Source organism: Homarus americanus, unplaced genomic scaffold (assembly GCF_018991925.1).
Source record: "Homarus americanus isolate GMGI-L3 unplaced genomic scaffold, GMGI_Hamer_2.0 scaffold19794, whole genome shotgun sequence".
NCBI classification, from domain to species: Eukaryota; Metazoa; Arthropoda; class Malacostraca; order Decapoda; family Nephropidae; genus Homarus; species Homarus americanus.
In genome coordinates, this window is record NW_024716102.1 from 87,654 (window position 1) to 113,056 (window position 25,403).

Here is a 25,403-nt window from a genome sequence, read left to right on the forward strand (position 1 = left end):
GTTAACAGGTGATCTACCTCAGAGGGAAGAGAGGACTTGTGTCGTCCCTCCTAAATAGTGACGTTCAGACTCCACTCTCCACCCCTTTCATCAACCCCCTCTCACCTTCCCACCAACCTCCCTCTCGTCGTTCCTCTTCCCTCGCTCTTTAGTGGAGTTGCCAAGATCCGCGATTTTGTGGCAAATGTTTGGAGGACTGAAGACTTTTGGGCTACTATGTGGTGTGAGATATTTACCCACCCACACTAACACCCACACAGACTTCACATGACGTCACCTACTCACCCTTGAGTCACTCATATTCCTGCCATATTTAAATTTGTATGCTTGTTGCCCGTCTTCTCCTCCCCTCCACATTCAGGTTTTTGATCCCGTTCGTGTTCTCCATTTTCTCTGAACCATCTCAAGTTTTAGTTCTCAACAGGGTTTCCTATCTTTCAGTGTAACATCACACACTAATTCTCATGTCAGTTTACTTAAGCTTGCGTCTGTCTTCCTCTTTGTCTGTTTCACTGCCATATATCATCACACTTCTCACGTCAGACTGGGGTACACACATCTTTCCTTTCATACGGAGGGAAGGTCTTGTGGTAGGCAGTAGAGGCAACAGAACAATATGTAACGATATAAATATGTAATATACATCAACACAGTTACGACGTAGTTCACTGTACATTATGAACAACATTGTACAAGTACACTGTCAACCTAACCCAATCACTCAATCTCATGTAATTTATTTAACTAATTAAATTGCCCAACCAACACAAATGACTTACCTACCCGAACCGCTCAGAGATATCTTCAGAGAACAGAAAAACTGAATTTTTCAAAATTAAATCAATCGCATATTAAACATCACGTAACAGGTAAAAAAAAAAAAAAAATTGAGTTGGCATTGAGAACACAACTTTCTAAAATTCGTGTGTGTGTGTGTGTGTGTGTGTGTGTGGAGGACGCTCAGTGTATCAGTGACACACCTGGGGAGTAGCAGCGAGGTAGCTTGTGTTCTGCTCCTGACACCTCGCGTCTGACAGTAAGTGCTGACACACCACATCTAGAACAGGTCGTACATACATAAAGTGTACTAGTAGAAGTCGTAGATACATAAAGTGTACAAGTAGAGGTCGTAGTTACATAAAGTGTACTAGTAGAGGCCGTAGATACATAAAGTGTACAAGTAGAGGTCGTAGACACAAAGTGTACTAGTAGAGGTCGTAGATACATAAAGTGTACAAGTAGAGGTCGTAGTTACATAAAGTGTACTAGTAGAAGTCGTAGATACATAAAGTGTACAAGTAGAGGTCGTAGATACATAAAGTGTACAAGTCGAGGTCGTAGATACATAAAGTGCACTAGTAGAGGTCGTAGATACATAAAGTGTACAAGTAGAGGTCGTAGATACATAAAGTGTACAAGTAGAGGTCGTAGATACATAAAGTGTACAAGTAGAGGTCGTAGATACATAAAGTGTACAAGTAGAGGTCGTAGATACATAAAGTGTACTAGTAGAGGTCGTAGATACATAAAGTGTACTAGTAGAGGTCGTAGATACATGAAGTGTGCTAGTAGAGGTCGTAGATACATAAAGTGTACAAGAAGAGGTCGTAGATAAATAAAGTGTACTAGTAGAGGTCGTAGATACATAAAGTGTACAAGTAGAGGTCGTAGATACATAAAGTGTACTAGTAGAGGTCGTAGATATATAAAGTGTACAAGAAGAGGTCGTAGATAAATAAAGTGTACTAGTAGAGGTCGTAGATACATAAAGTGTACTAGTAGAGGTCGTAAATACATAAAGTGTACTAGTAGAGGTCGTAGATACAAAGTGTACTAGTAGAGGTCGTAGATACATAAAGTGTACTAGTAGAGGTCGTAGATACATAAAGTGTACTACTAGAGGTCGTAGATACATAAAGTGTACTACTAGAGGTCGTAGATACATAAAGTGTACTAGTAGAGGTCGTAGTTACTCTTCCAAAGTTAGTGCATAAGTATTAGATTTGGTGCGGAGTCCTCATCATTCCTCAACTAATTCTGTCAAGATGAGTCTTCGCCTAAGATTACCTCTTGTAGCGACTAACCTTGGCTGACGCCGCCGCTCACTGAACTAAGGCTGGTTTAGTCTTGTGTCTGGGCAGTGGTCGACTGGCGACCTTCCATGCTGGTTTAGTCTTGTGTCTGGGCAGTGGTCGACTGGCGACCTTCCATGCTGGTTTAGTTTTGTGTCTGGGCAGTGGTCGACTGGCGACCTTCCATGCTGGTTTAGTTTTGTGTCTGGGCAGTGGTCGACTGGCGACCTTCCATGCTGGTTTAGTCTTGTGTCTGGGCAGTGGTCGACTGGCGACCTTCCATGCTGGTTTAGTCTTGTGTCTGGGCAGTGGTCGACTGGCGACCTTCCATGCTGGTTTAGTCTTGTGTCTGGGCAGTATCATGGGGACCATCCATGGTTTAGTTTTGTGGTCTGGGCAGTGGTCGACTGGGGACCATCCATGCTGGTTTAGTTTTGTGTCGGGCAGTGGTCGACTGGGGACCATCCATGCTGGTTTAGTTTTGTGTCTGGGCAGTGGTCGACTGGGGACCATCCATGCTGGTTTAGTTTTGTGTCTGGGCAGTGGTCGACTGGGGACCATCCATGCTGGTTTAGTCTTGTGTCTGGGCAGTGGTCGACTGGCGACCATCCATGCTGGTTTAGTTTTGTGTCTGGGCAGTGGTCGGGTGGATATAACCTGCGGTTCCTGACCTAACAGCAGCCAGTTCAGGACCTGCGGTTGTTCACAAAAACTATCAACATTTTATTATTTTCTCAATTTTCACAAAGGTTCAAATGTCCTTGAGCTTCATACGAGACACGTTCCTGGGGGTGACGACCGCAGCCGTTCTGCCCGTGTTGCGGCTCCTGCTGATCAACGTCATAAATGAAGCTGGCCAAGGAAACTTTGAACTGAGCGGCCCCCTCACTCCCTCCTATGACTTTATTATTGGTAAGTACTGTACGTCACTACGGGGAGACCATGGTGGTGGGCGGGCCTGGGGTACAAGAGGTATCACCTGGTGAACTACAGCTTCTAATTGGTCAGTCACTTCTCCAGATAATTTTATTTATTCTGCGTTAATACACGGTGATAATTGTTCCTTAATGCTAGTAGCTATTGCCCGTGTGGTAGACAACAGGGCACTACTACACACCTTTGAAGGGCAGCCAGGTGAGACGCCTCACAGGGTCGGGTTTATGAAGCTACCAGTGTTGCCTGAGAACACCGATCCATTATTGATAAACAGTAGACAGGTGTTAAAAAAAAAAAAATATATATATATATCTATATATGTATATATATATGTATATATATATATATATTCTGTATATATATTTGTGTAATTGTTGGACTGTAATGGGATAATATTTCTGTAAGGAAATATTAGGAGGAAGTAGAGTATATTATGGAGGGAGTGACACAATATATCTCCACACAGTGGGTGGAGGCACTGCAGGATGCGTGTTGGCAGGAAGGTTGTCAGAGGTGGCAGGATGGCGCGTGTTGCTGCTGGAGGCTGGAGGACCGCCACCCCTGGAGACTTACGTCCCAGCCTTCCAACCTTTCGACTTCATTCCGGGTTACAGCGAGGACTGGGGGTACAGTACCGTCCCTCAGAGGTACAGTTCCAAGAACCTCATCATCCAGGTGAGTCACAAGTGACCTCCTAGAGCAGGGGTCACCAAACTTTTTTCACAGTGGGCCGGATAACTGAAAGAATGACGAGCGCGGGCCGCATAATCATTCTGTTCAATACTTGCAAGCCAGAACGAAAGCTTTGGTAACGTCAGAGCGTAGGCGGAGCTACCACGAGCCGGGGAAGGACTTGGGATCCGGCCCGCGGGCCGTAGTTTGGTGACCCCTGTCCTAGAGTATAGAGACGATACAGCATATTACAGTAATATAACTGTTGACCTACACTTAAACACTACTACTATACTTTCCTGTTACTCGGAATCGAGCATGACAATCATCCAGCTATGATACAATGATAATGATATGAGTTATTAAGGCTGTCCCCTTCTATGGCGAAGTCTTGAGGTGACTCGAGAGGCCCATGCGGGACCGGCAGTGTCGTCCACAGATGTTACATATTTGGAGGGCTACAACTAGTGCGGAAGGAGATGTGGCAGCGTCTTTCCAGCGTTGTCGCTTGTCTGCCTCAGTATGCAGTCGTGCTAACTCAATAACATTGATACCTCGTGTGATGCTCCTCCAAGCGTAATGGTGTGGAGTGATCGTCTCCAAGGTGAGGGGTCGATTTGGCACCTTTTCAGGTTTGTCTTAAGACTACCCTTATACCTTTTCAGTTGCCCGCCAACGTTAAGTGACTGTAAAGTAGCTGTTTTGGCATTCTACTATCGTCCATACGGGTAACATGGCCAGTCCAGCGTAGTTTTTCATGGATAATGGTAGCCTCGATGCTCCTACAGCTGGTGTCAGCGAGAGTACTGTCATTTGTTCTCTGGTCTTCCCAGCTAACGGAGGATGGGATGTAGACTACGTTGGTGAAAGTTTTCAAGTGCCTTGAGGTGCCTCCTGTATGTGACCCATGTCTCGCTACTATATAGCAGGGTGGGGAGGACCACTTCTCGATATAAGTACAATTTTGTAGATAATTTCAGCTCCCTACAGCTGAAGACACGGGTACGGAGTCTGCCAAAGGCTTGAGATGCACATCTGATCCGATGTTGAATCTCTTTGTCGATGTCCGCGGTGGTGGACAGGTGGGAGCAGAGATACTGAAAGTGGGTAACATTAGAGCGGGTAGTACCGTTAAGCTGGATGGATGGTGGTGGTGTGGCTGAACCAGGGGCAGGCTGAAAGGGAATCTGACTTAGGTATATTTACCTCAAAGCTGAAGTGTGCATACGAATCTGCGTAGGTGTTCAGGATCTCCTGTAGGTCGCGTTCAGCGTGAACGCCATGGGTGAGGTCGTCTGCATTCTAAAGTTCATTAATGGAAGCTGCCGACACCTTTGTTCCTGCTTGGAGTCGTCTTTTGTTGAAAAGACCACTTTGTCTGGTACTGAATGTCCACCCTGCCGGCTAAATTGGCACTAACACGAGTAAGGAAGGCAACCAAGAAAATGGAAAAAAGAGTTGGTGCCAGTACACACCCTTGTTTTACCTCCGTTTGGATGGGAAAGACTCAGACTGGGTGCCATTGTACAGGACACTGCCGTTCATGCCATCATGGAGTTGCCTCACAATGGCGATGAATTTTGGCGGGCAGCCAAAATGGTTGAGGGTCCGCCAGAGGGCTTCCCTGCTGACCGAATCGAAGGCCTTGGTTAGGTCGATGAAGGCCATGTACAGGTCACGATGCTGTTCTCTGCACTTGTCCTGTATCTGGCGGGCAACAAAGATCGTGTTAATGGTTTCACGTGATGGTCTAAAGCCACATTGAGATTCTGAGAGGAATTTTTCCGCCTCAGGAAGAAGTCTGTTTAGGAGGACTCCGGCGATAATCTTGCCAGCTACGGACAGCAGTGAGATCCCGCGGTAGTTGCCGCAGTCTGACCAGTCTCCCTTGTTCTTATAAATATGGACAATAGAGGCGTCTTGAAGAGCTTGGGGGATTTCTTCCTTTTCCTATATATTCTTCAGAAGAGAGTGGAGACAATTGGTAAGCAGAGGTCCTCCTGCTTTATGCACCTCGGCTGGGATTCCATCAGGCCCTGAGGCTTTGTTATTTTTCATCTGTTTGATGGTCAGTAGCTACCTCATCCAGGGGTGGAGGATAGCTCTGGAAGCTGAGGGACCTGCTGGGTAGTCAGGACAACCACATCAGTCTTTCGGTTAAGCAGCGAAGTAGTGCTCTTTCCAGTGCTGAAAGAGGCCTTCATCGTCTTTAATTCTGGAGTTACCGTCAGATGAGCGGAGGGGGGCTGCGCCCTGAGTGATTGGCCCATAAAAGTTGTTAGAACTGAAAAAAATCATGCATCTTGTGTTGATCTGCAAATCTTTGCGTTTCACATGCTTTATATTTAAACCAGTCATTCTTAAGATTGCGAAGCTCGTGCTGGGCCGCCACTTTCATCTTGAGGAAAGGTATCAGCTTTGGTTCGAGACTGAGAGTTGTTCAGCCAGTCAGTTAAAGCAGCTAGTTTATTATAGACGAGTTCATTGATTGCCAGGTCATTTTCATCAAACCAGTCCTGGTTTTTGTTTTGACGGTGTCGAGAATACCCCATTCAGCATTGGGATTTGGGTTGTTTGTTGTCGGGTTGCTCTTTGAAGGCATGTGTTGGATCCTCCAAATGCTTACTGTTAAAGCCTCTTCTGGAAGCTTGTTTCCTTCGCCGTTTTGGGGTGACGTGAAGTGATAGCTTGGCTCTGACGGCCCAGTGATCAGTGTTGCAGTGGCCTGAGCCACGCATGGCTCAGGCGATGAGAACATCTCGGCGATCACTTTCCCTGACAATGATGTAGTCAATGAGATGCCAGTGTTTGGATCGTGGGTGTTGCCACGAACCACTGAACTTGTCGGCCTGCCTAAGCAAGGTATTGGTGATAGTGAGGTTTTGTGCAGCACACTTGCTGAGGAGGAGTAGGCCGTTGGGATTACACTTGCCTAGTCTATTTCTCCCTACGATTCCCTGCTAAATGTCAGCATCTCTGCCAACTCTGGCAATGAAAATCAACTAGGAGCACAACCTTATCTTCTCCGGGGATAGAGGTTAGCACTATCTCAAGGTCAGCGTAAAAGGCCTCCTTGATGTCATCCTCTGCATTCAGTGTTGGGGCGTATGCACTGATGAAAATGGCATGGCGTGAGTGATTCAGTGGGAATCTGAGCGTCATTAGGCGCTCTTTGATCCCAACAGGCTTTTCGGTTAGCCTGTGTGGGATGCGTTGGCGGATGGCAAAGCCAACTCTGAAAATGTGGTTTCTCTCCACAGCAGGCTTACCCTTCCAGAAGAAGGTGTAGCCAGACCCCCGTTCTGTGAGTCGACCCTCGTCTGGGAACCGGGACTCACCAATGGCTGCTATGTCGATGTTACACCTAGCCAGCTCTTTTGCCACAAGGGCGGTTCTTCTTTCAGGACGCTCATTTGTGCCAGTATCTAGAAGGGTCCTGACATTCCATGCAGCGACCACAAGAGTTTGTATAGTTTGTTTTTGTTTTGATCTGTGATTATGGTTGTGTTTTTGACCGCATATGGATGACCTTACTGGGTGCTGTTGCTCAGTCAGGTTGGTTTTTTAGGCAGGTTATGTTTTGGGCACCTTTTCTAGCCCCCTCCCCATGTGGGGTGAGCAGAGTGGCTCCTTGAAAAGGCTACTCAGTTGCACAAACAGGACCAGATTGCACTGCTGCCTAGATCACAGTGCATAAATGACCATCTTATCTTTGCTGCCCATGTGCAGAGTTGTGACTAGACTCCCGACCGTCATCTCTGCCTGTCCCTGACGCCACTCGCCATAGGACTTTTGGGGGTTTAGAGGTTTTGATGATGAAGAGTATGATGAGATGGATGTTTGTTGCGCTCTAGTTGATTTATGTGGTGAGGCAGGAGCTCAGGCTGCAACCACTCATCCTGGCTCCATTTTTTCTGATCCAGTGGTGCAAGTGTTGCAATGACTGGGGAGAGGGAGAGTTGCGATGGACTGCCAATAGCCCAGTTTGTTGGGTTTCGCCTCGGTAGCCTGTCCATCATGCATTGCCTTTGTCCGCCGGTGTAGTCGTTGGGTTCCCATGGCGGTTACCTCTTCCGCCTACACCGCCGTTGGGGTTTTGTTGGAGCTCTGTAAGCATATCTGCCTGATGCGGGCTCCACCGCAGATTTTCGTTCGGGGTTTACTCTCGTATCCTTATACCAACTAAAGTTAATTTGCAAGGCAGCAGGGCAGTGAGTGGTAGGCGCCAGGACGTGTCCACTGCTGCTCCGATATCCTCTGCTGGTCTAGCCTGGGCTCACGAGGCACCCAGTTACCGTGTGTTGCCACGAGGTGGCAAAACAGGAGTCTTGATGGTGAAGAGGCTGTGTACTGGCAGGGGAGGACTTATGCAAGTTGCTTCCCTGTTCGCCACGAGGGCTTGCCAGAGGCGGTAGCTGAAAGCGAGAGGGAGCAAGCAGAGCTTGCCCTTAACACTAACATAGTGCTGCCATTCTAGACGCATTGCACCACCCTGTCCACACACACACACACACACACACACACACACACACATGCTTAACTTGCTTAAGGCTGTCCGTCGTAGCCGACAACGACTCTGCTTCATTATAAAATCGATGATGATGATGAGTGGTGAACTCGGGATGTCGGCGGTGCCACTGGATGTGGCTGTGGAGTCCGATCTTTGACCCGTAGACTCTATCACACATTGGGCAGGACAGCTCCGGGTTGGGTGGGAGTTCTCTGGGAGTGCGATTGTGTCTCCTTTCACTACATGCATATTTGGCCCTATTACGCTCGTACTCGAGATGTTTGACACCTTGGGTACAGGTGGAGCGCCATTTACTTCGGTTGGTTTCATTAGTTTCAAGATCCTTTAGAAGAGTGTTATATTTTTTTAGCGTCATTCTGTGCTGTTCTCTGCACCTTTTGCATTGTTCTTCAGGGATGCGGCTTGCCTCGGGTAGCTACCTGTAGAGGATCTGGCGGGGGAGTCGGTGCTCTAGTATGTGGATGACGTGTCCTGTCCATTGCAACTGTTGCTTCGCCAGAAATGCCTCTATGCTGGTGGTGTTGTTACACAGGAGGATGTCAGTATGAGGTACTTGGTCCTGCCAGGTCAGACCAAGAATGCGCTGCAAACAACGGATATGGAAGGCCTCGAGAGATCTGATGAGCCTTTGGTAAGTAATACACGCCTCAGAACCAAATAAGATAGTGGAAATACGCACAGCTTGGTAAACAAAAAGTTTGGTTGTAACTTAGAGGCTGTTATTGTCGACCACTGGCGCGCAGACGACCAAAGGAGGCAGCTGCAAGATGGATCCGAGCCTGGGTCTCCTCGTCGATGTTGTGCTTGCGAGTAAGAACGCTACCAAGGAAGGTAAAATGTTCTACGTGTTTGACATGGTCTCCATTGACTAGGAGTGCAGGTGGTGGGTCTGTGCCTCTGTGTTGAGCAATTATCTCTGTTTTTTGGATGTTAATTTTCAGTCCGATGGCCTGATATATAGCGGAGACAATCGAGAGACTGTGTTGGAGAGCTTCTGGGGAGTGGGCAACGAGTGCGCAGTCATCAACATATTGGAGCTCCAGGAGGTGGGAGGTCAACGTTTTTGTTGCCTGAAGGCGGTGGAGGTTGAACAGGTTGCCATCTAAGCGGAATTGAATCTTCACGCCACCATCGTCATTCATGGAGTTATGGCTGATCAGGGTCACTGCTGTGAGGTATAGATTGAAGATGACAGGAGCCAGAACGCACCTCTGTTACACACCGACCTCAACACGAAAGAGTTTGGACTTGGTGCCTCCTGCTAGTACACATGCTTGCATGTCCTCATGGAAGCTCTTGAGTATTTTAAGAAATTTTGGAGGGACACCAAACTTAGAAAGAACTGTCCAGAGCAGTGCTCTATTGACGGTGTCGAAAGCTTTCGTTAAGTCGATGAAAGCTATGTAGAGGTCACGGTTCTGTTCATGGCATTTTTCTTGTATTTGACTCATGGCAAAGATCATATCAGTTGTGCTGCGATCTTTAAGGAAGACACATTGCGTCTCAGGCAGAGTGGACTCAGCGATGTGTTGGGCTAATCTACAGAGCATAATTTTGGCAAGTACTTTACCTGCCACAGCCAAGAGAGATATGCCTCGGCTGTTGCCACAGATGGAACGGTCACCTTTTTCCTTGTAGATTGCGATGATGCTCGGGCTCCGCCATTCCTTGGGGACGCTTTAGGTAGACCAGGTGGTAAGAATGAGTTGGTGGAGACGCTGAAGGAGAAGGTAGCCTCTGCTCTTAAAGATTTCTGAAGGCACTTTTGTTGTTTATGAAGAACTTGACAGCCCATAGAGTCTCGGAGAACTCGGGTGCTGCATCGAAGTCTACCGCCGGAAGCAACTATGGGATGGAATCTAGTATGTTGGGCTCAGTAGGGTTCCTTTGATTGAGAAGACTACCAAAGTGTTCTGCCCATCGATCCTAGATTTGCTGTTAATCCTTGAGGAATTCACCGCCGAGTGATCTCACTGGAGTGATGTTGCGCTTGGCGGGACCATGAATGGCTTCAGTGGCACTGTAGAAGCCCTGATGGTCGCTCTCGTTGGCGAAGCTCTGGATTTCTTCAGCTCTGGCTTGCCACCACTCGTTTTCAATGTTTTTCAGAGTCCTCTGTGCTTCGGCCCTGAGTGAGCACCAGTTGACTCTGAATGCAGCAGATTGTGGGTTTGAGAGTAAAGCATCGTGGGCTTTATTCTTGGTAGTAAGAAAATTGTATATGCCATCAGCGTTCTCATCGAACCAGTCCCAGTGACGTCGTCTGGTTGTGCCGAGGATGTCCTTTGCAACTTTATTTATGGGCAAGCGGAGGTTGTTCCACTCATTGTCCACGTCTATTGTGTTGCTGCTTAAATAGACTGTGGGTGTAGAAGACAGGCCCTCAGCTAGGGAGCTGTGGAAATTTCCAACTACTGTTGGGTTTTTGAGAGCGTTGCAATCGAGTTTTTTGTTTGGAAGTCGTAATGGTACTTGGGGGCGGATTTCGAGCCTCATCTTGGAACGGATTAAGATATGGTCGGTGGATCATTCTGCACCTCTCATGGCCTGGGTTTGGAGAACTCCTCGCTGGTCATGTTGTCTTACAATGATGGAGTCGAGAGGGTGCCAGTGCTTGGACTTGGGTCTATCCAGGAGGTTTTATGCTTGTATTTAAGTTGGAAACACACACACACACACACACACACACACACACACATATACACACACACACACACACACATACACACACATACACACACGGTACTTTTATATATAACCATACTGTATTATTGGCAGAGCTGTTCTTCTTATATTTGTTTCCTCTTATGCAATTTTCTCTCTCCATACATGTCTCAACTGCTCCATATTGTCATTTTCACTGAGACAACCACTTTCACATACCTCAAACACCTCACATACTCCAATGTCTTTTGTATCCACTTAACATCCAATTATCCATACATATTTTCTTATAACTTCCGTTTTGAATCCACCAACACAAGAGTATCAGATGTAAACATTAGCTGACACCCCCACCAGTGACAACCTCCATCTATTAACTTCACCTCACCGTCACTCTCTCTTTTCTCCTTTCCTCCTTCTACCAACTGACACATTCTCCGTTGGGACCCTTGACTTTTAACTCCTGCACCTCGCCCGGGTCACTACCTACCCACGAAAATGTTTATTTACCAACCCAGGGCACAGCGGACAACCTTGACCGGTCCCACTCACTTCTCCTCCTCCTCTTGCTGACACATTCACCGACTTGATTCAATCTTTATATTTCAGCAACAATGAGCAATTTCCTGCACACCTTCACTATCTATGTACTGTATATGGTATGACTGCATTGTCTATACACTGAATCGATGTATATCTGTGTGACGATTTTACTGCATCTCTCTCTCTCTCTCTCTCTCTCTCTCTCTCTCTCTCTCTCCTCTTTAGGTTTTAAATTTTTCTCAAACACACAACACCTCAGCTACACAACACCTCAGCTACACAACACCTCAGCTACACAACACCTCAGCTACATAACACCTCAGCTACACAACACCTCAGCTACACAACATCTCAACGCTTGTGTTAAGACCCACATTTACCAGACTAACACCCGATGTTCACACTAAACACACTTCACTAGTCTGAGATGAGTCCATGATAGTTATTCAAAGACTCAGTAGAAACCACCTGTTACTCACTGCAGTAACAATGATTAACGTGACATATCATTTACACACTACAGGCGTCCAGACAGCCCCAAGGGCGGGTACTGGGTGGCGGCTCTACAGTCAATGCTATGTATCACGTGAGAGGTAACAGGCGGGACTTTGACCAGTGGGCGGCCTTGGGGAACCCCGGCTGGGACTACCACTCTGTTCTTCCCTACTTCATCAAGGCCGAGGACTACCGCGTCTCCCTCCCCCATACAGGTGACCTCAAATACCTTCATCTCTTATTCATATTTATAATGTTGTCAGGTTACACACAAGACCTCGGCGGTGGTGACACACCTGGCACGAGTGTCACTGTATGTGGAATATACAAATAAGTCTTTAACAGATAATTTTCTTGTTTGGTCTTTATTAAGTAATTAATGTGTCCCAATGTTATGTAAATCAACATTCATTTACAGTATATTTATAATATGTGTTTGAATGACGCATTTCTTTTCTTTTGTTTTCAAATTTAAAGGATTTTAACATCATGTGAGCCAAAGATTGACACACTGTTAACATGTTAACCTTGTTATGACTTACAACTGTCACAACTGTCACAACTCACAACTGTAGTGACTCACAACTGTAGTGACTTACAACTGTAGTGATACAGCAACTGTCGTGACTTACAACTGTCGTGACCTACAACTGTAGTGACTTACAACTGTCGTGACTTACAACTGTCGTGACTTACAACTGTCGTGACTTACAACTGTAGTGACTTACAACTGTCGTGACTTACAACTGTCGTGACTTACAACTGTCGTGACTTACAACTGTCGTGACTTACAACTGTCGTGACTTACAACTGTAGTGACTTACAACTGTCGTGACCTACAACTGTAGTGATACAGCAACTGTCGTGACTTACAACTGTCGTAACTTACAACTGTAGTGACTTACAACTGTAGTGACTTACAACTGTAGTGACTTACAACTGTAGTGATACAACAACTCTCAGATAGTGTCACCTGAGGACAATAAATAGCGAATATTGTGAGTTAAATTTTAGTAAAAAAGATGTCACTTTTTTGTAAGTTTGATCACCTAACTTTCTTTGTTGTCATGTGCTATAAGCAGTGTATATGTGGCTGCTTGACGTCACTTAACACATACGGTATGTTGAGTTATAAAATTGGATGAGATACAATTATTTTAAGAAATTGTGGAATAATAAGACAGCATTATGGAGCAGACGAGGCTAACCGCTCCATAACCTTTCACTGTTACAACACCAGTAATTAGGTAACCTTATATGTTTACGAGACAGAGGCTTACCACGGACGAGGTGGGCCCATAGGCGTCACCCAGGCACCACTGACGCCCTTCTCCCGGGCCTTCATACAGAGCGGCCTTGACCTGGGCTACTCCGTCATCGACTACAACGGGCCAGAACAACTCGGTAACATCGCCTCCTTCATAATAAGAAACTATTAACTTCATTATTTACGCTGTTTTCAAGTTACTTCATAACCAAGCTGTTACAGTAAACTTAAACACGTTTTGTATTTACTTTACTAAATATTAGTGGTACAAAAAACACTTATGTATTTGGTAAAGTTTAGTTGTAATGCAAAACATATTATGATCCTGAACAAGAGGAGAAAATAGTTATCGTTATTAAACTTGAATTATAGAAATGAGACGAATTTATGACGGTAAATAAAGGAGTTTGTTTGTTGATATATAACACAATATAACTAATTTGTTGTTACACACTAAATACTTTTACCTACACACTGTCAGCACTCCACACTGTCAGCACTCCACACTGTCAGCACTACACACTATCAGCACTCTACACTACACACTGTCAGCACTCCACACTGCCAGCACTCAGCACTACAAACTGTCAGCACTACACACCGTCAGCACTACACACTGTCAGCACTACACATGTCCGCGCTCAACACTCCACACTGTCAGCACTCAACACTACACACTGTCAGCACTCAACACTACACACTGTCAGCAATCAGCACTACACACTGTCAGCACTCAACATTAAACACAGTCAGCACTCAACACTACACACTGTCAGCACTCAACACTACACATTGTCAGCACTCAACTCTACACACTGTTAGCACTACACACTACACACTGTCAGCACTCAAAACTACAGACTGTCAGCACTCAGCACTACACACTGTCAGCACTACACAATGTCAGCACTCAACAATACATACTGTCAGCACTCAACACTACACACTGTCAGCACTCAACACTACACACTGTCAGCACTCAACACTACACACTGTCAGCACTCAACACTACACTGTCAGCACTCAACACTACACACTGTCAGCACTCAACACTACACACTGTCAGCACTCAACACTACACACTGTCAGCACTCAACACTACACACTGTCAGCACTCAACACTACACACTGTCAGCACTCAACACTACACACTGTCAGCACTCAACACTACACACTGTCAGCACTACACACTACACCGTCTAACCAACAGTCAGCACTAACACTACACAGTCAGCACTCAACACTACACACTGTCAGCACTCAACACTACACAGTGTCAGCACTCAACACTACACACTGTCAACACTACAGACTGTTAGCACTCAACACTACACACTGTCAGCACTACTCAATGCTACACACTGTCAACACTAAGACAGATCATCATTAGCACTCAACACTACACACTGTCAGTACCAATAGCAGCACTCAACACTACACAATTGTCAGCACTCAACACTACACACTGTCAGCACTCAACACTACACATTGTCACGCACCAACACTACACACTGTTCAGCACTCAACACTACACACTGTCGGCCCAACACTTCACATTGTCAGCACTCAACACTACACACTGTCAACACACAGACTGTTAGCACTCAACACTGCACACTGTCAGCACTCAACACTACAGACTGTCAGCACTCAACACTACACACTGTCAGCACTCAACACTACACACTGTCAGCACTCAACACTACACACTGTCAGCACTCAACACTACACACTGTCAGCACTCAACACTACACACTGTCAGCACTACACACTCAAACACAAAACATTGAACATTATAACAAAGTCAGTTCTTCACGAGGCGCCAGAACAAACATTAACAATATCGTGAATTGTTTTATTATCGGCACTAACAAAGTTTCTCTCTCTCTCTCTCTCTCTCTCTCTCTCTCTCACAGGGTTTTCACCAGCAACGTTCTCCACTAAGGACGAGTCAGATCATCAACTGCCAGAGGTACTCTACAGCCGGCCTCCTTCAGACCTAACCTCCATATCTCTCACAGCACCACCGTCCTACAGGTGAGTTGTTGAAGCCTCCAGTATCACCGACCTCCAGGTGAGTTGTTGAGGCTCCAGTATCACCGACCTCCAGGTGATGTGAAGCCTCAGTATACCGTCCTGGGGTTGTTGAAGCCTCCAGTATCACCGCCTCCAGGTGAGTGTTGAGTCCAGTATCACCGACCTGGTGAGTTGTTGAAGCCTCAGATCACCGCCTCCAGGTGAGTTGTTGGCCTCCAGTATCACCGACCTCAGGTGAGTTGTTGAAGCCTCCAGTATCACGACTTACAGGTGAGTTGTTGGCCTCCAGTATCACTGACCCCAGGTGAGTTGTTGAAGCCTCCAGTATCCGACCTCAGGTGGTTGTAGCCTCCAGTATCAACGACCTCCAGGTGGGAACCGTCCGCTGGTAGTACTGCAGCTGCGGGTGGTCCCAGGTCGCGCTTGGAGGCCTGAGGTGCTCAACCCACCTACAGTCCATACTGGGCAGTCCCATTTACACCCAACCCTAGCTCGTTATATCCACCCAACCTATGTTTGAAGCTATCAAGCGTATTCGAGTTAATGATGATGTTTGGTAACTTGTTCCAGTCGTCCACTACTCTGTTTCCAAACCAATGTTTACCTATCTCGCGCCTAAATCTAAATTTGTCTAGTTTAAACCATTGCTACGAGTTCGCTCTGGTTGGATAGTTTGAGCTACCATGTCCCCTTGTTTTGTCCTGACTTCCATTTATACACCTCGATCATATCGCCCCTCACTCTAAGGCTCTCGAGGGAGTGCAAATTAAGATGCTTTAACCTGCCTCTGTACTCAAGGTTCCTAATGCCCGGGATCAGTCTTGTTATTCTCCTCTGAATTCTTTCTTGGGATTCGATATCCATTCTGTAGTACGGTGACCAGAACTGAACCGCTTAATCTAAGTGAGGTAGTTAGAGGATAGTGATCTATCTCCCTTCTTGATAACCGGTATAACATGCGCCTAGGTATGCTGAGGACATACTAAGCTCTTCCTTACATTCCTTTAATATTCTGGCAAATATTTCATCGGGACCTGTTGACTTATTAGGCTTTAGTTTGTCTATTTGCTTAATAACATCGTTACTAGTCACTGCTATCTCGCTTAATCTATTTTATCACTATCTCTGTATATAATGTATTATTCAATATTATGAACAAAATTTATTGTTTTCAGATTGTGTTCGACAACAACAAGAGAGCTGTTGGTGTCAAGTTTGAACATAAGGGATCAGTGAGTGTTACTGCACCTTGTTTACCTTATGATCAAAAGGCATTCGTTTACCAGACCAATATTTCACCTCACCTATAAATACTTATTTATCTTTTATAAAGTACAAGTAATGAGTTATGTGTCTTCAGTATTATTATAACAGAGCAATAATATAAATATAATTCCTAATAACACAAAACTCTGTACTGGTGTCATTATATATGAGCTATCATGTATAAAATGTAAACTATAAATGACGTCATCAGCATAATTCTCATTGTTTATGGTTCACATTGTTTATAAAGTCACCACATTATTAATGGTTCACATTGTTTATAAAGCCACCACATATTAATGGTTCACATTGTTTATAAAGTCACCACATTATTAATGGTTCACATTGTTTATAAACCACACATATGTGGTTCATTGTTTATAAGAAAGTCACCACATTATTAATAGGTTACATTGTTTATAAAATCACACATTATTTGTAAGAAATCATCACAATAATGGTTTCACATTATTCTATAAAATCATCACATTATTAATAGTTCACATTACATTTTATAAAGTCATCACATTATTTATGGTTCACATTGTTTATAAAGTCATCACATTAGTAATGGTTCACATTATTTATAAAGTTATCACATTGTTTATAAAGTCATCACTCTAGTAATAATTCACATTGTTTATAAAGTTATCACATTAGTAATGGTTCACATTGTTTATAAAGTCATCACATTTTTAATGGTTCACATTATTTATAAAGTTATCACATTGTTTATAAAGTTATCACATTAGTAATGGTTCACATTGCTTATAAAGTCACCACATTATTAATGGTTCACATTAACAATAGTTCACATTGTTCATAAAGTCATGAGGTAGGATGTTTAGTTAATTAAAGATAAGCAAAGTTTACCTGTGGTGTGATGCAGGTGTTGACGGTGGGAGCACGGCGGGAGGTGATCCTGTCTGCTGGTCCTGTTGAATCACCCAAACTGCTCATGCTGTCTGGGGTGGGGCCCAAGGATCACCTCCACAAACACAAGGTAGTGCCACTGTAGCTGATGCTGGTATAAGAAGTAACGTCTCAACTGAGTCTACAGCAGGAGGTATTAACCCTGGGAGTGACACTGTGGCTCAGGAGATGATGAAGGCAGATATACAGTACAACTGAGGGTAGACTTAATGTTAGGGCTAAGAGAAGAACTCTTCACTTCCCGCCACCAATGATCTACCAACACATTATTCTTATTGTGTCTCTAACTCATTCTGGGTTCACTTAATATTTAGGGGAATTTCACTTGTGAGTGTTTGGGTGAACAATAATTTACTATAGTGAGTTAAAGTGTTACCACCATACATGACGCTACTGACACATGTCACTATAATAAGTTATATTACCACCATACATGACACTAACCTAACCTAAATTATTACCATCATACATGGTGGTATATACAGCAGTCTGTGTGTGTGTTACAGGTGAAGGTAGTCACAGACCTTCCAGGGGTCGGCCACAACGTACACGACCACACTGAGGTATTAGGACTCAGCTGGACAACAGTAAAAGGCTCAACTGCAGCCGACTTGCTCCAGACTTACAACCCCATCTCCCTGCAGCAGTACAAGACTACCAGACAAGGTTAGTATACACAGTATATATGGCTGGTGATGACACACACCTGGTGTATTGTTCAGAGGAAAACTTATAATGGCGAGTCATTAACTTAAGTACGTGAACTGGCAAGAATTTAAATCCGTATGTAAACAAAACTGCAGTGTAATGGTCAGCCGGCCTGCCTCACAATGGTGGTCCTTAATGCCCGATCCACCTGGCTGGGTGTAACTACGGGTAAGATTCTTTACGTCATTTGCCCATGGTGGGGAGTGGGATGATGCAGCACTCCAATATTTTTGTGCGAAAGAGTAAGATGATGCACATAGCACCACAAATGACCTAGGACACCAGAATTAAAGTTCAACACCTCTAACTACCAGCAGTAATTGGGGTAGGGTTATTAATATATCTGCGCATAGTGGCTTGGTCTAATGATAAGCCAGTACAGTTGGCGTGTTGTCCGGTCTTCTCGTTAACTTGTGGGTGGTTGATGTGTCGGCTACAGCTTCAACAAACTCACGCCCAGGTTGCCCTTTGGCCAAGCAGCATCAGACACGAGGGTCAGCTCCCATAGCGATAATAAGAGGTATTGAAGGAAGACGGAAACGTGTTGTTAAACATATACAGTAGATAGTAAGGAGAGAGACCTGGGAGTGGATGTGTCAGCAATAAGTGAAGCTCAGAATAGCGGAGGAAAAGATAATATTTAGTGCATCGAGGAATATATAAAGTGAACCGTGTAGTGGTGTTGCTGGATCGACATTATTACTGTGAAACATTGACTCTAAAGGCAACAGGAAGGAACAATTTAGAAATAACAAATATTTAACTGTTTACAAAATGTGTGAGGTTTATAGAAGACGAGAATAAGAAATGTATAATAAGGGTTGTAGAATGGGAAGGTGAAGAATGGTAAAAGATTTCAAAGGAGGAGAGAGAGAGAGAGAGATGCTAGAAGTGTTAGGAGAGACGCCCCACCAGCGTGGCAGCAGTGTCCATCAATAAGCGGAAGACTTGGTATCAAGTGATATTTGTGGCAGGAAGAGTTGGCATTTAATGGTGGTGCCTTGTGTGGTCGGGTAGCTCCTTGACAGAACACATATATGACTGCAGTAAAATTGATTGAGTGTGGGTATTATATTTCCTCAGTTATGTTTACAACGAATTTTAAAGAGAAAAGACATGAAAGTGAACATAAAACGCGCGCACAATGTCAGCGTACATTAATTCTACTGAATACCTCGACGTAGTTACACCAATACAGTAGACAGTTGTCATCTTTTGAAAATACACAAAAATATAATGTACTTGTTTTTACCTCTGCTTTTCTGTGTATCAGGGCCTTTAAGTACAGCACCTTTAAGTTTCACCAATGCTTGGGTCAAAGTTCTCCAAGATGGTGATCCCTACTGGCCGTATTACAAATGTTCTTCAATGGCATCACTTAGCGTATGACAATGAGCCTGAATCCCGCCTTTATATGGCCTTGATAAAAAGGCTAGTGATTCCTAACATTATTTCTCTGTCTATCATCCTTCCTCTTCTCTCTATCATCCTTCCTCTTCTCTATCATCCTTCCTCTTCTTTCCACATTCATCCTCTCTCTATTCATTGTTGTTTTTAACTAGAGTGATGAAGAGGAGGTGAGCAATGACACTGTCCTCTGAAACCAGGTTGGGTAAACTAGCAACTTGGGGAGACTGTATGACCTATATATCCAGAGTTGAAAGTTATGAGGGGGAGATATGAGAGGGCAGGGAGTTGTATGTGAAGGGGGAGATATGAGAGGGCAGGGAGTTGTATGTGAAGGGGAGAGATATGAGAGGGCAGGAGTTGGGCGCGAAGGGGGGAGACAGAGAGGGCAGGGAGTTATATGTGAAGGGGGGGAGATATGAGAGGGCAGGGAGTTGTATGTGAAGGGGGATATGAGAGGCAGGGAGTTGTATGTGAAGGGGAGCAGAGGGCAGGGAGTTGTATGTGAAGGGGAGTAAGAGGGCAGGGAGTTGTATGTGAAGGGGGATAAGGAGAGTGGGCAGGGAGTTGTATGTGAAGGGGAGATATGAGAGGGCAGGGAGTTGTATGTGAAGGGGGGATAGTGAGAGGCAGGGAGTTGTATGAAGGGGGGATGAGAGGGCAGGGAGTTGTATGTGAAGGGGAGAGGAGAGGGCAGGGAGTTGTATGAAGGGGAGATATGAGAGGTGGGAGTTGTATGAAGGGGGGGATATGAGAGGGCAGGAGTTGTGGGCGTGAAGGGGGAGATATGAGAGGCAGGGAGTTGTATGTGAAGGGGAGATATGAGAGGCAGGGAGTTGTATGTGAAGGGGGAGATATGAGAGGGCAGGGAGTTGTATGTGAAGGGGATATGAGAGGGCAGGGAGTTGTATGTGAAGGGGGAGATATGAGAGGCAGGGAGTTGTGGCGTGAAGGGGAGAGGCGAGAGGGCAGGGTTGTATGTGAAGGGGATGAGAGGGCAGGGAGCGTATGTGAAGGGGATATGAGAGGCAGGGAGTTGTATGTGAAGGGGAGATATGAGGGCAGGGAGTTGTATGTGAAGGGGAGATATGAGAGGGCAGGGAGTTGTATGTATGGGGATATGAGAGGGCAGGAGTTGTATGAAGGGGGATATGAGAGGGCAGGAGTTGTATGTGAAGGAGAGATATGAGAGGGCAAGGAGTTGTATGTGAAGGGATATGAGAGGGCAGGGAGTTGTATGAAGGGGGAGATATGAGAGGGCAGGGAGTGAAGGGGAGATATGAGGCAGGGAGTTGTATGAAGGGGGGAGATATGAGAGGGCAGGAGTTGTATGTGAAGGGGGAGATATGAGAGGGCAGGGAGTTGTATGCGAAGGGGAGATATGAGAGGGCAGGGAGTTGTATGTGAAGGGGAGATATGAGAGGGCAGGGAGTTGTATGTGAAGGGGAGAGGTGAGAGGGCAGGAGTTGTATGTGAAGGGGAGATATGAGAGGGCAGGGAGTTGTATGGCAAGGGGAGATATGAGAGGGCAGGGAGTTGTATGTAAGGGGAGATATGAGAGGGCAGGGAGTTGTATGTGAAGGGGGAGATATGAGAGGGCAGGGAGTTGTATGTGAAGGGGGAGATATGAGAGGGCAGGGAGTTGTATGCGAAGGTGAAGATATGAGAGGGCAGGGAGTTGTATGTGAAGGGGGAGATATGAGAGGGCAGGGAGTTGTATGTGAAGGGGGAGATATGAGAGGGCAGGGAGTTGTATGTGAGGGGGAGATATGAGAGGGCAGGGAGTTGTATGCGAAGGGGGAGATATGAGAGGGCAGGGAGTTGTATGTGAAGGGAGATATATGAGAGGGCAGGGAGTTGTATGTGAAGGGAGATATATGAGAGGGCAGGGAGTTGTATGAGAGGGCAGGGAGTTGTATGAGAGGGCAGGGAGTTTATAAACCTCATAACAAATGTTTTATACCAAGTTAATTAACTAATTATTGGTAATATATCACCTACTTGTTGCTGCAGAAGTTACTGAACTACATGGGTGACATATATGGCCGAGATGGCTTCACTATCAGACCCATCCTTTTACGACCAAAAAGTCGAGGAAGTATAACACTCAAGTCCAACAACCCGAAGGATGCCCCAAATATTGACCCCAGGCTTCTCAGTCACCCTGATGACGTCACAACCCTTGTTGAAGGTAGGCATGGCGAGCCTCTTACAACTAATGTCTGCTTTAATTATATATCTTTCTCGCATTACAACTCTAAACTACATTTCATTATTTACTCTATAACTGACAGATGATATAACATTTATATTAATGTAGACCTTAATATATCATGTCTCAACTTATTCTATTGTTGATAAATTTACTCTAATAATTTATTGTTCAATTGCAGGGATAAAGTTGGCCTTGAGGCTGGGCAACACCTCAGACTTCGTCAACAACCTCGATGCAAAGTTTTATGATAAGGTAACAACATAAAGCCTTTTGTTGTTTAATGTATTATATGTGACTAAAAGTTATGTTGTGAGAAAGGCAGCCTGACAGTTATTACTTGTTCAGAAGTTATGTTGTGAGGAAGGCAGCCTGGCAGTTATTACTTGTTCAGAAATTATGTTGTGAGGAAGGCAGCCTGGCAGTTATTACATGTTCAGAAGTTATGTTGTGAGGAAGGCAGCCTGGCAGTTATTACATGTTCAGAAGTTATGTTGTGAGGAAGGCAGCCTGACAGTTATTACTTGTTCAGAAGTTATGTTGTGAGGAAGGCAGCCTGGCGGTTAGTTCAGAAGTTATGTTGTGAGGAAGGCACAGTTATTACTTGTTCAGAAGTTATGTTGTGAGGAAGGCAACCTGGCAGTTATTACTTGTTCAGAAGTTATGTTGTGAGGAAGGCAGCCTGGCAGTTATTACTTGTTCAGAAGTTATGTTGCGAGGAAGGCAACCAGTTATTACTTGTTCAGAGTTGTGAGAAGGCAGCCTAGCAGTTATTACTTGTTCAGAAGTTATGTTGTGAGGAAGGCAGCCTGGCAGTTATTACTTGTTCAGAAGTTATGTTGTGAGGAAGGCAGCCTGGCAGTTATTACTTGTTCAGAAGTTATGTTGTGAGGAAGGCAGCCTGGCAGTTATTACTTGTTCAGAAGTTATGTTGTGAGGAAGGCTTGACCTGGCAGTTATTACTTGTTCAGAAGTTATGTTGTGAGGAAGGCAACCTGGCAGTTATTACTTGTTCAGAAGTTATGTTGTGAGGAAGGCAGCCTGGCAGTTATTACTTGTTCAGAAGTTATGTTGTTAGGAAGGCAGCCTGGCAGTTGAACAAGATAGATATAGAGAAATCTACCTGATGAAGATTTGGGGGTAAAGATAATATGTTAGGACCTAAAACTTAGACAAAATGTTTTTATGGGGGAAATAAGGTGAAGAGAATACTGGTGTCTGTATTTAGAAGCCCTAGTACAGTGCTGTAACGTTATCTTGCATCTGTACCAGGAGTTAGTGACGCCTCAGTTGAATTATGCGGTTCACTTCTTGTCACATGAATATTGAACGGATATTCGAGTCTCGTTAAAGCGCATAAAGTCATTTTGAAAACAGAATTTACATTCTCTTGAGAGACGAGAGTGAAAGGCGTTATGACCCAAGTATATAAAGGGAAGATAACGTTAAATAAAGGTGATATTACTTTGGTACTTCAACAATTAAATCAAGACTGATGTCGTAACAATAGTATTGAATAAGGAATATTTAGATAATTGGGTAAAACTGGCAATATGTGGTTAGTAAACAAGAGTTGTAGATGAGCGGAACAAATTACCAATCAAGATCATTAACTGGATGGGTGATAATGGCTGGGTGTCAACACTAAACAGGGCAGCCTCACATGGTTCAATAATGTTGTACTTTATTCTTATATTGTATCTTATCTATCTATTATATTTAACAACAAATATTACTTAAGACAATAACAGACAGATGTCAGATTCCTGCATTAGATTATTTGTTATTACTGATGAAAGAGGTTAAATATGTTGTCGTGTTAACAGCCCCTGCCAGAGTGTAGAGGTGAGGCGTACGGCAGCGACGCTTACTGGACCTGCTATGTGCGACACATGTCCAGTGCCTTCTATCACCTCTGTGGCGGCTGCAAGATGGCACCAGCTTCTGACCCGTATAGTGTGGTCGACAATAAACTGAAGTAAGTAAAGCGAGGAATGCAATGTGTGTTAACATAAGAACATAAGAAAATAAGGAGTCTGCAATAGGCCGATTGGCCTGTGCATGGCATCTCCTGTCGAGAGTTACTACCACTCTCTATCATCCATGAATCTATCTAGCCTCCTTTTGAAACTTTCCAGAGTTCCCGCACTTACTACAAAGTTGCTAAGCTTGTTCCACTCGTCCGCCACCCTATTTGTGAACCAGTTTCTTCCTGTCTCCCTCCTAAACCTAAACTTATCCAACTTGAATCCGTTGCTCCGAGTCCTATCCTGCTCGGATATTATAAGAACTTTATCTATATCCCCTTTATTGATTCCTTTCACCCACTTAAATACTTCTATCATATCTCCCCGCACTCTTCGTCTTTCTAGGGAATGCAAGTTAAGTTTCTTTAACCTATCCTGATATGGAAGGTTTCTAAGTCCCGGAATCATTTTTGTCATTCTTCTCTGCACCGACTCTAGTGAATTTATATCCATTCTATAATAGGGGCACCAGAACTGAACCGCATAATCGAGGTGCGGCCTGACTAGCGCAAGATATAGTTGCAATAAGACCTATGCACTCTTGTTACTTACACTTCTAGATATAAAACCCAATACTCTGTTTGCCTTATTTCGAACATTAACGCACTGTTTTCTAGGCCGTAGGTCCGGGCTTATAAGTACCCTAGGTCTCTTTCACAAGTCGACTTCTCTAGGTTGATGTTGTTAAGGCTGTATACATTATAAGTATTTGTTCTTCCAATATTAAGTACGCTGCACTTGCTGGTGTTGAATTTCATTTGCCATTTTTCAGACCACCCCAGCAGTTTATTTAGGTCCTCCTGTAATGCATTTGCATCCTGCCCTGAATTAATTTGCCGCCCTATTTTGGTGTCATCCGCAAACTTGCTTATGTCACTGCTGATCCCAGTATCTAGATCGTTTTTGTAGATTATGAACAAGAGTGGGCCCAGTACTGACCCCTGGGGAACCCCACTGATTACACGGCCCCACTCGGATTTAACACCATCTACGCTGACCCTCTGTGTGTTGTTTAGGCAGGAGAACATATAGTGTGTGTCATTAGTGGAAACACTTGAAACATGGATATAATAGGTGAATGGAAACATGGATAAGAAAATGTTTATCATGGTTCATGTATACTTGTAACGCATAAGAGATGCATGTGTGTGGGCAACTTGTACCTTTAACTAACATTATTACTCCATATAAACATTACTCTTATATTTACTCCTTCACTCTGCTACTCCTAATGTTTATTTGCAGGATTTTTCTTTAGTTTTCATTTAGTTCTTTTATCCATCTTTACCATTATCTGTTCGCGCCAATATCCACCAAGATCATCATTAAGTTCATCTTGAACATAATGAATAACTCCTTCATATTATAAACATGTTAGGTTATTATCACCGTGTATAAAGACTTCTATAACCTGGCTGGTAATAGTGTTTGGTGAGCAATGTTACCACTTGTTTGTTTCAGGGTTCGTGGAGTCTTTGGTCTGAGAGTAGTTGGCGCCCCTATCATGCCAGCTGTCACCAGTGGCAACACTAATGTTCCCGTTGTTATGATCGCTGAGAAGGCCAGTGACATCATCAAGCAAGACTGGAACAGTTAATCCTGAACGACTTAGTGACATAACCGTCAACCATAG

The 25,403-nt window shown here is 44.6% G+C and overlaps 2 protein-coding genes across 2 annotated transcripts; one reads left to right on the top strand and one right to left on the bottom strand.

Moving 5' to 3' along the window:
• Positions 1 to 958: 958 nt before the first annotated feature.
• Positions 959 to 25,377, top strand: LOC121858039 (glucose dehydrogenase [FAD, quinone]-like). The gene is made up of 15 exons (XM_042354279.1): positions 959 to 1,036; positions 2,822 to 2,984; positions 3,475 to 3,683; positions 11,942 to 12,128; positions 13,186 to 13,317; positions 15,097 to 15,217; positions 16,393 to 16,449; positions 17,204 to 17,234; positions 17,373 to 17,486; positions 17,923 to 18,082; positions 19,398 to 19,507; positions 21,545 to 21,722; positions 21,925 to 21,998; positions 23,570 to 23,721; positions 25,232 to 25,377. The coding sequence occupies exons 2-15, from the start codon at positions 2,828 to 2,830 to the stop codon at positions 25,365 to 25,367; spliced, it is 1,818 nt and encodes a 605-aa protein (XP_042210213.1). The 5' UTR covers positions 959 to 1,036; positions 2,822 to 2,827; the 3' UTR covers positions 25,368 to 25,377.
• On the bottom strand, positions 2,103 to 2,681 carry LOC121858038 (extensin-like). The gene has a single exon (XM_042354278.1). It carries the CDS (start codon positions 2,679 to 2,681, stop codon positions 2,103 to 2,105), a length of 579 nt encoding a protein of 192 aa, XP_042210212.1.
• Positions 25,378 to 25,403: the final 26 nt, after the last annotated feature.

Bases quoted from the DNA above. Each gene is read 5' to 3' on its own strand.
- LOC121858038 (XM_042354278.1), bottom strand. From the start codon at position 2,681: ATGGTCGCCAGTCGACCACTGCCCAGACACAAGACTAAACCAGCATGG.
- LOC121858039 (XM_042354279.1), top strand. From the start codon at position 2,828: ATGTCCTTGAGCTTCATACGAGACACGTTCCTGGGGGTGACGACCGCA. The intron at 3,684-11,941 runs GTGAGTCACAAG...TACACACTACAG, and splicing joins CCAAGAACCTCATCATCCAG to GCGTCCAGACAGCCCCAAGG. The intron at 23,722-25,231 runs GTAAGTAAAGCG...TGTTTGTTTCAG, and splicing joins GTGGTCGACAATAAACTGAA to GGTTCGTGGAGTCTTTGGTC.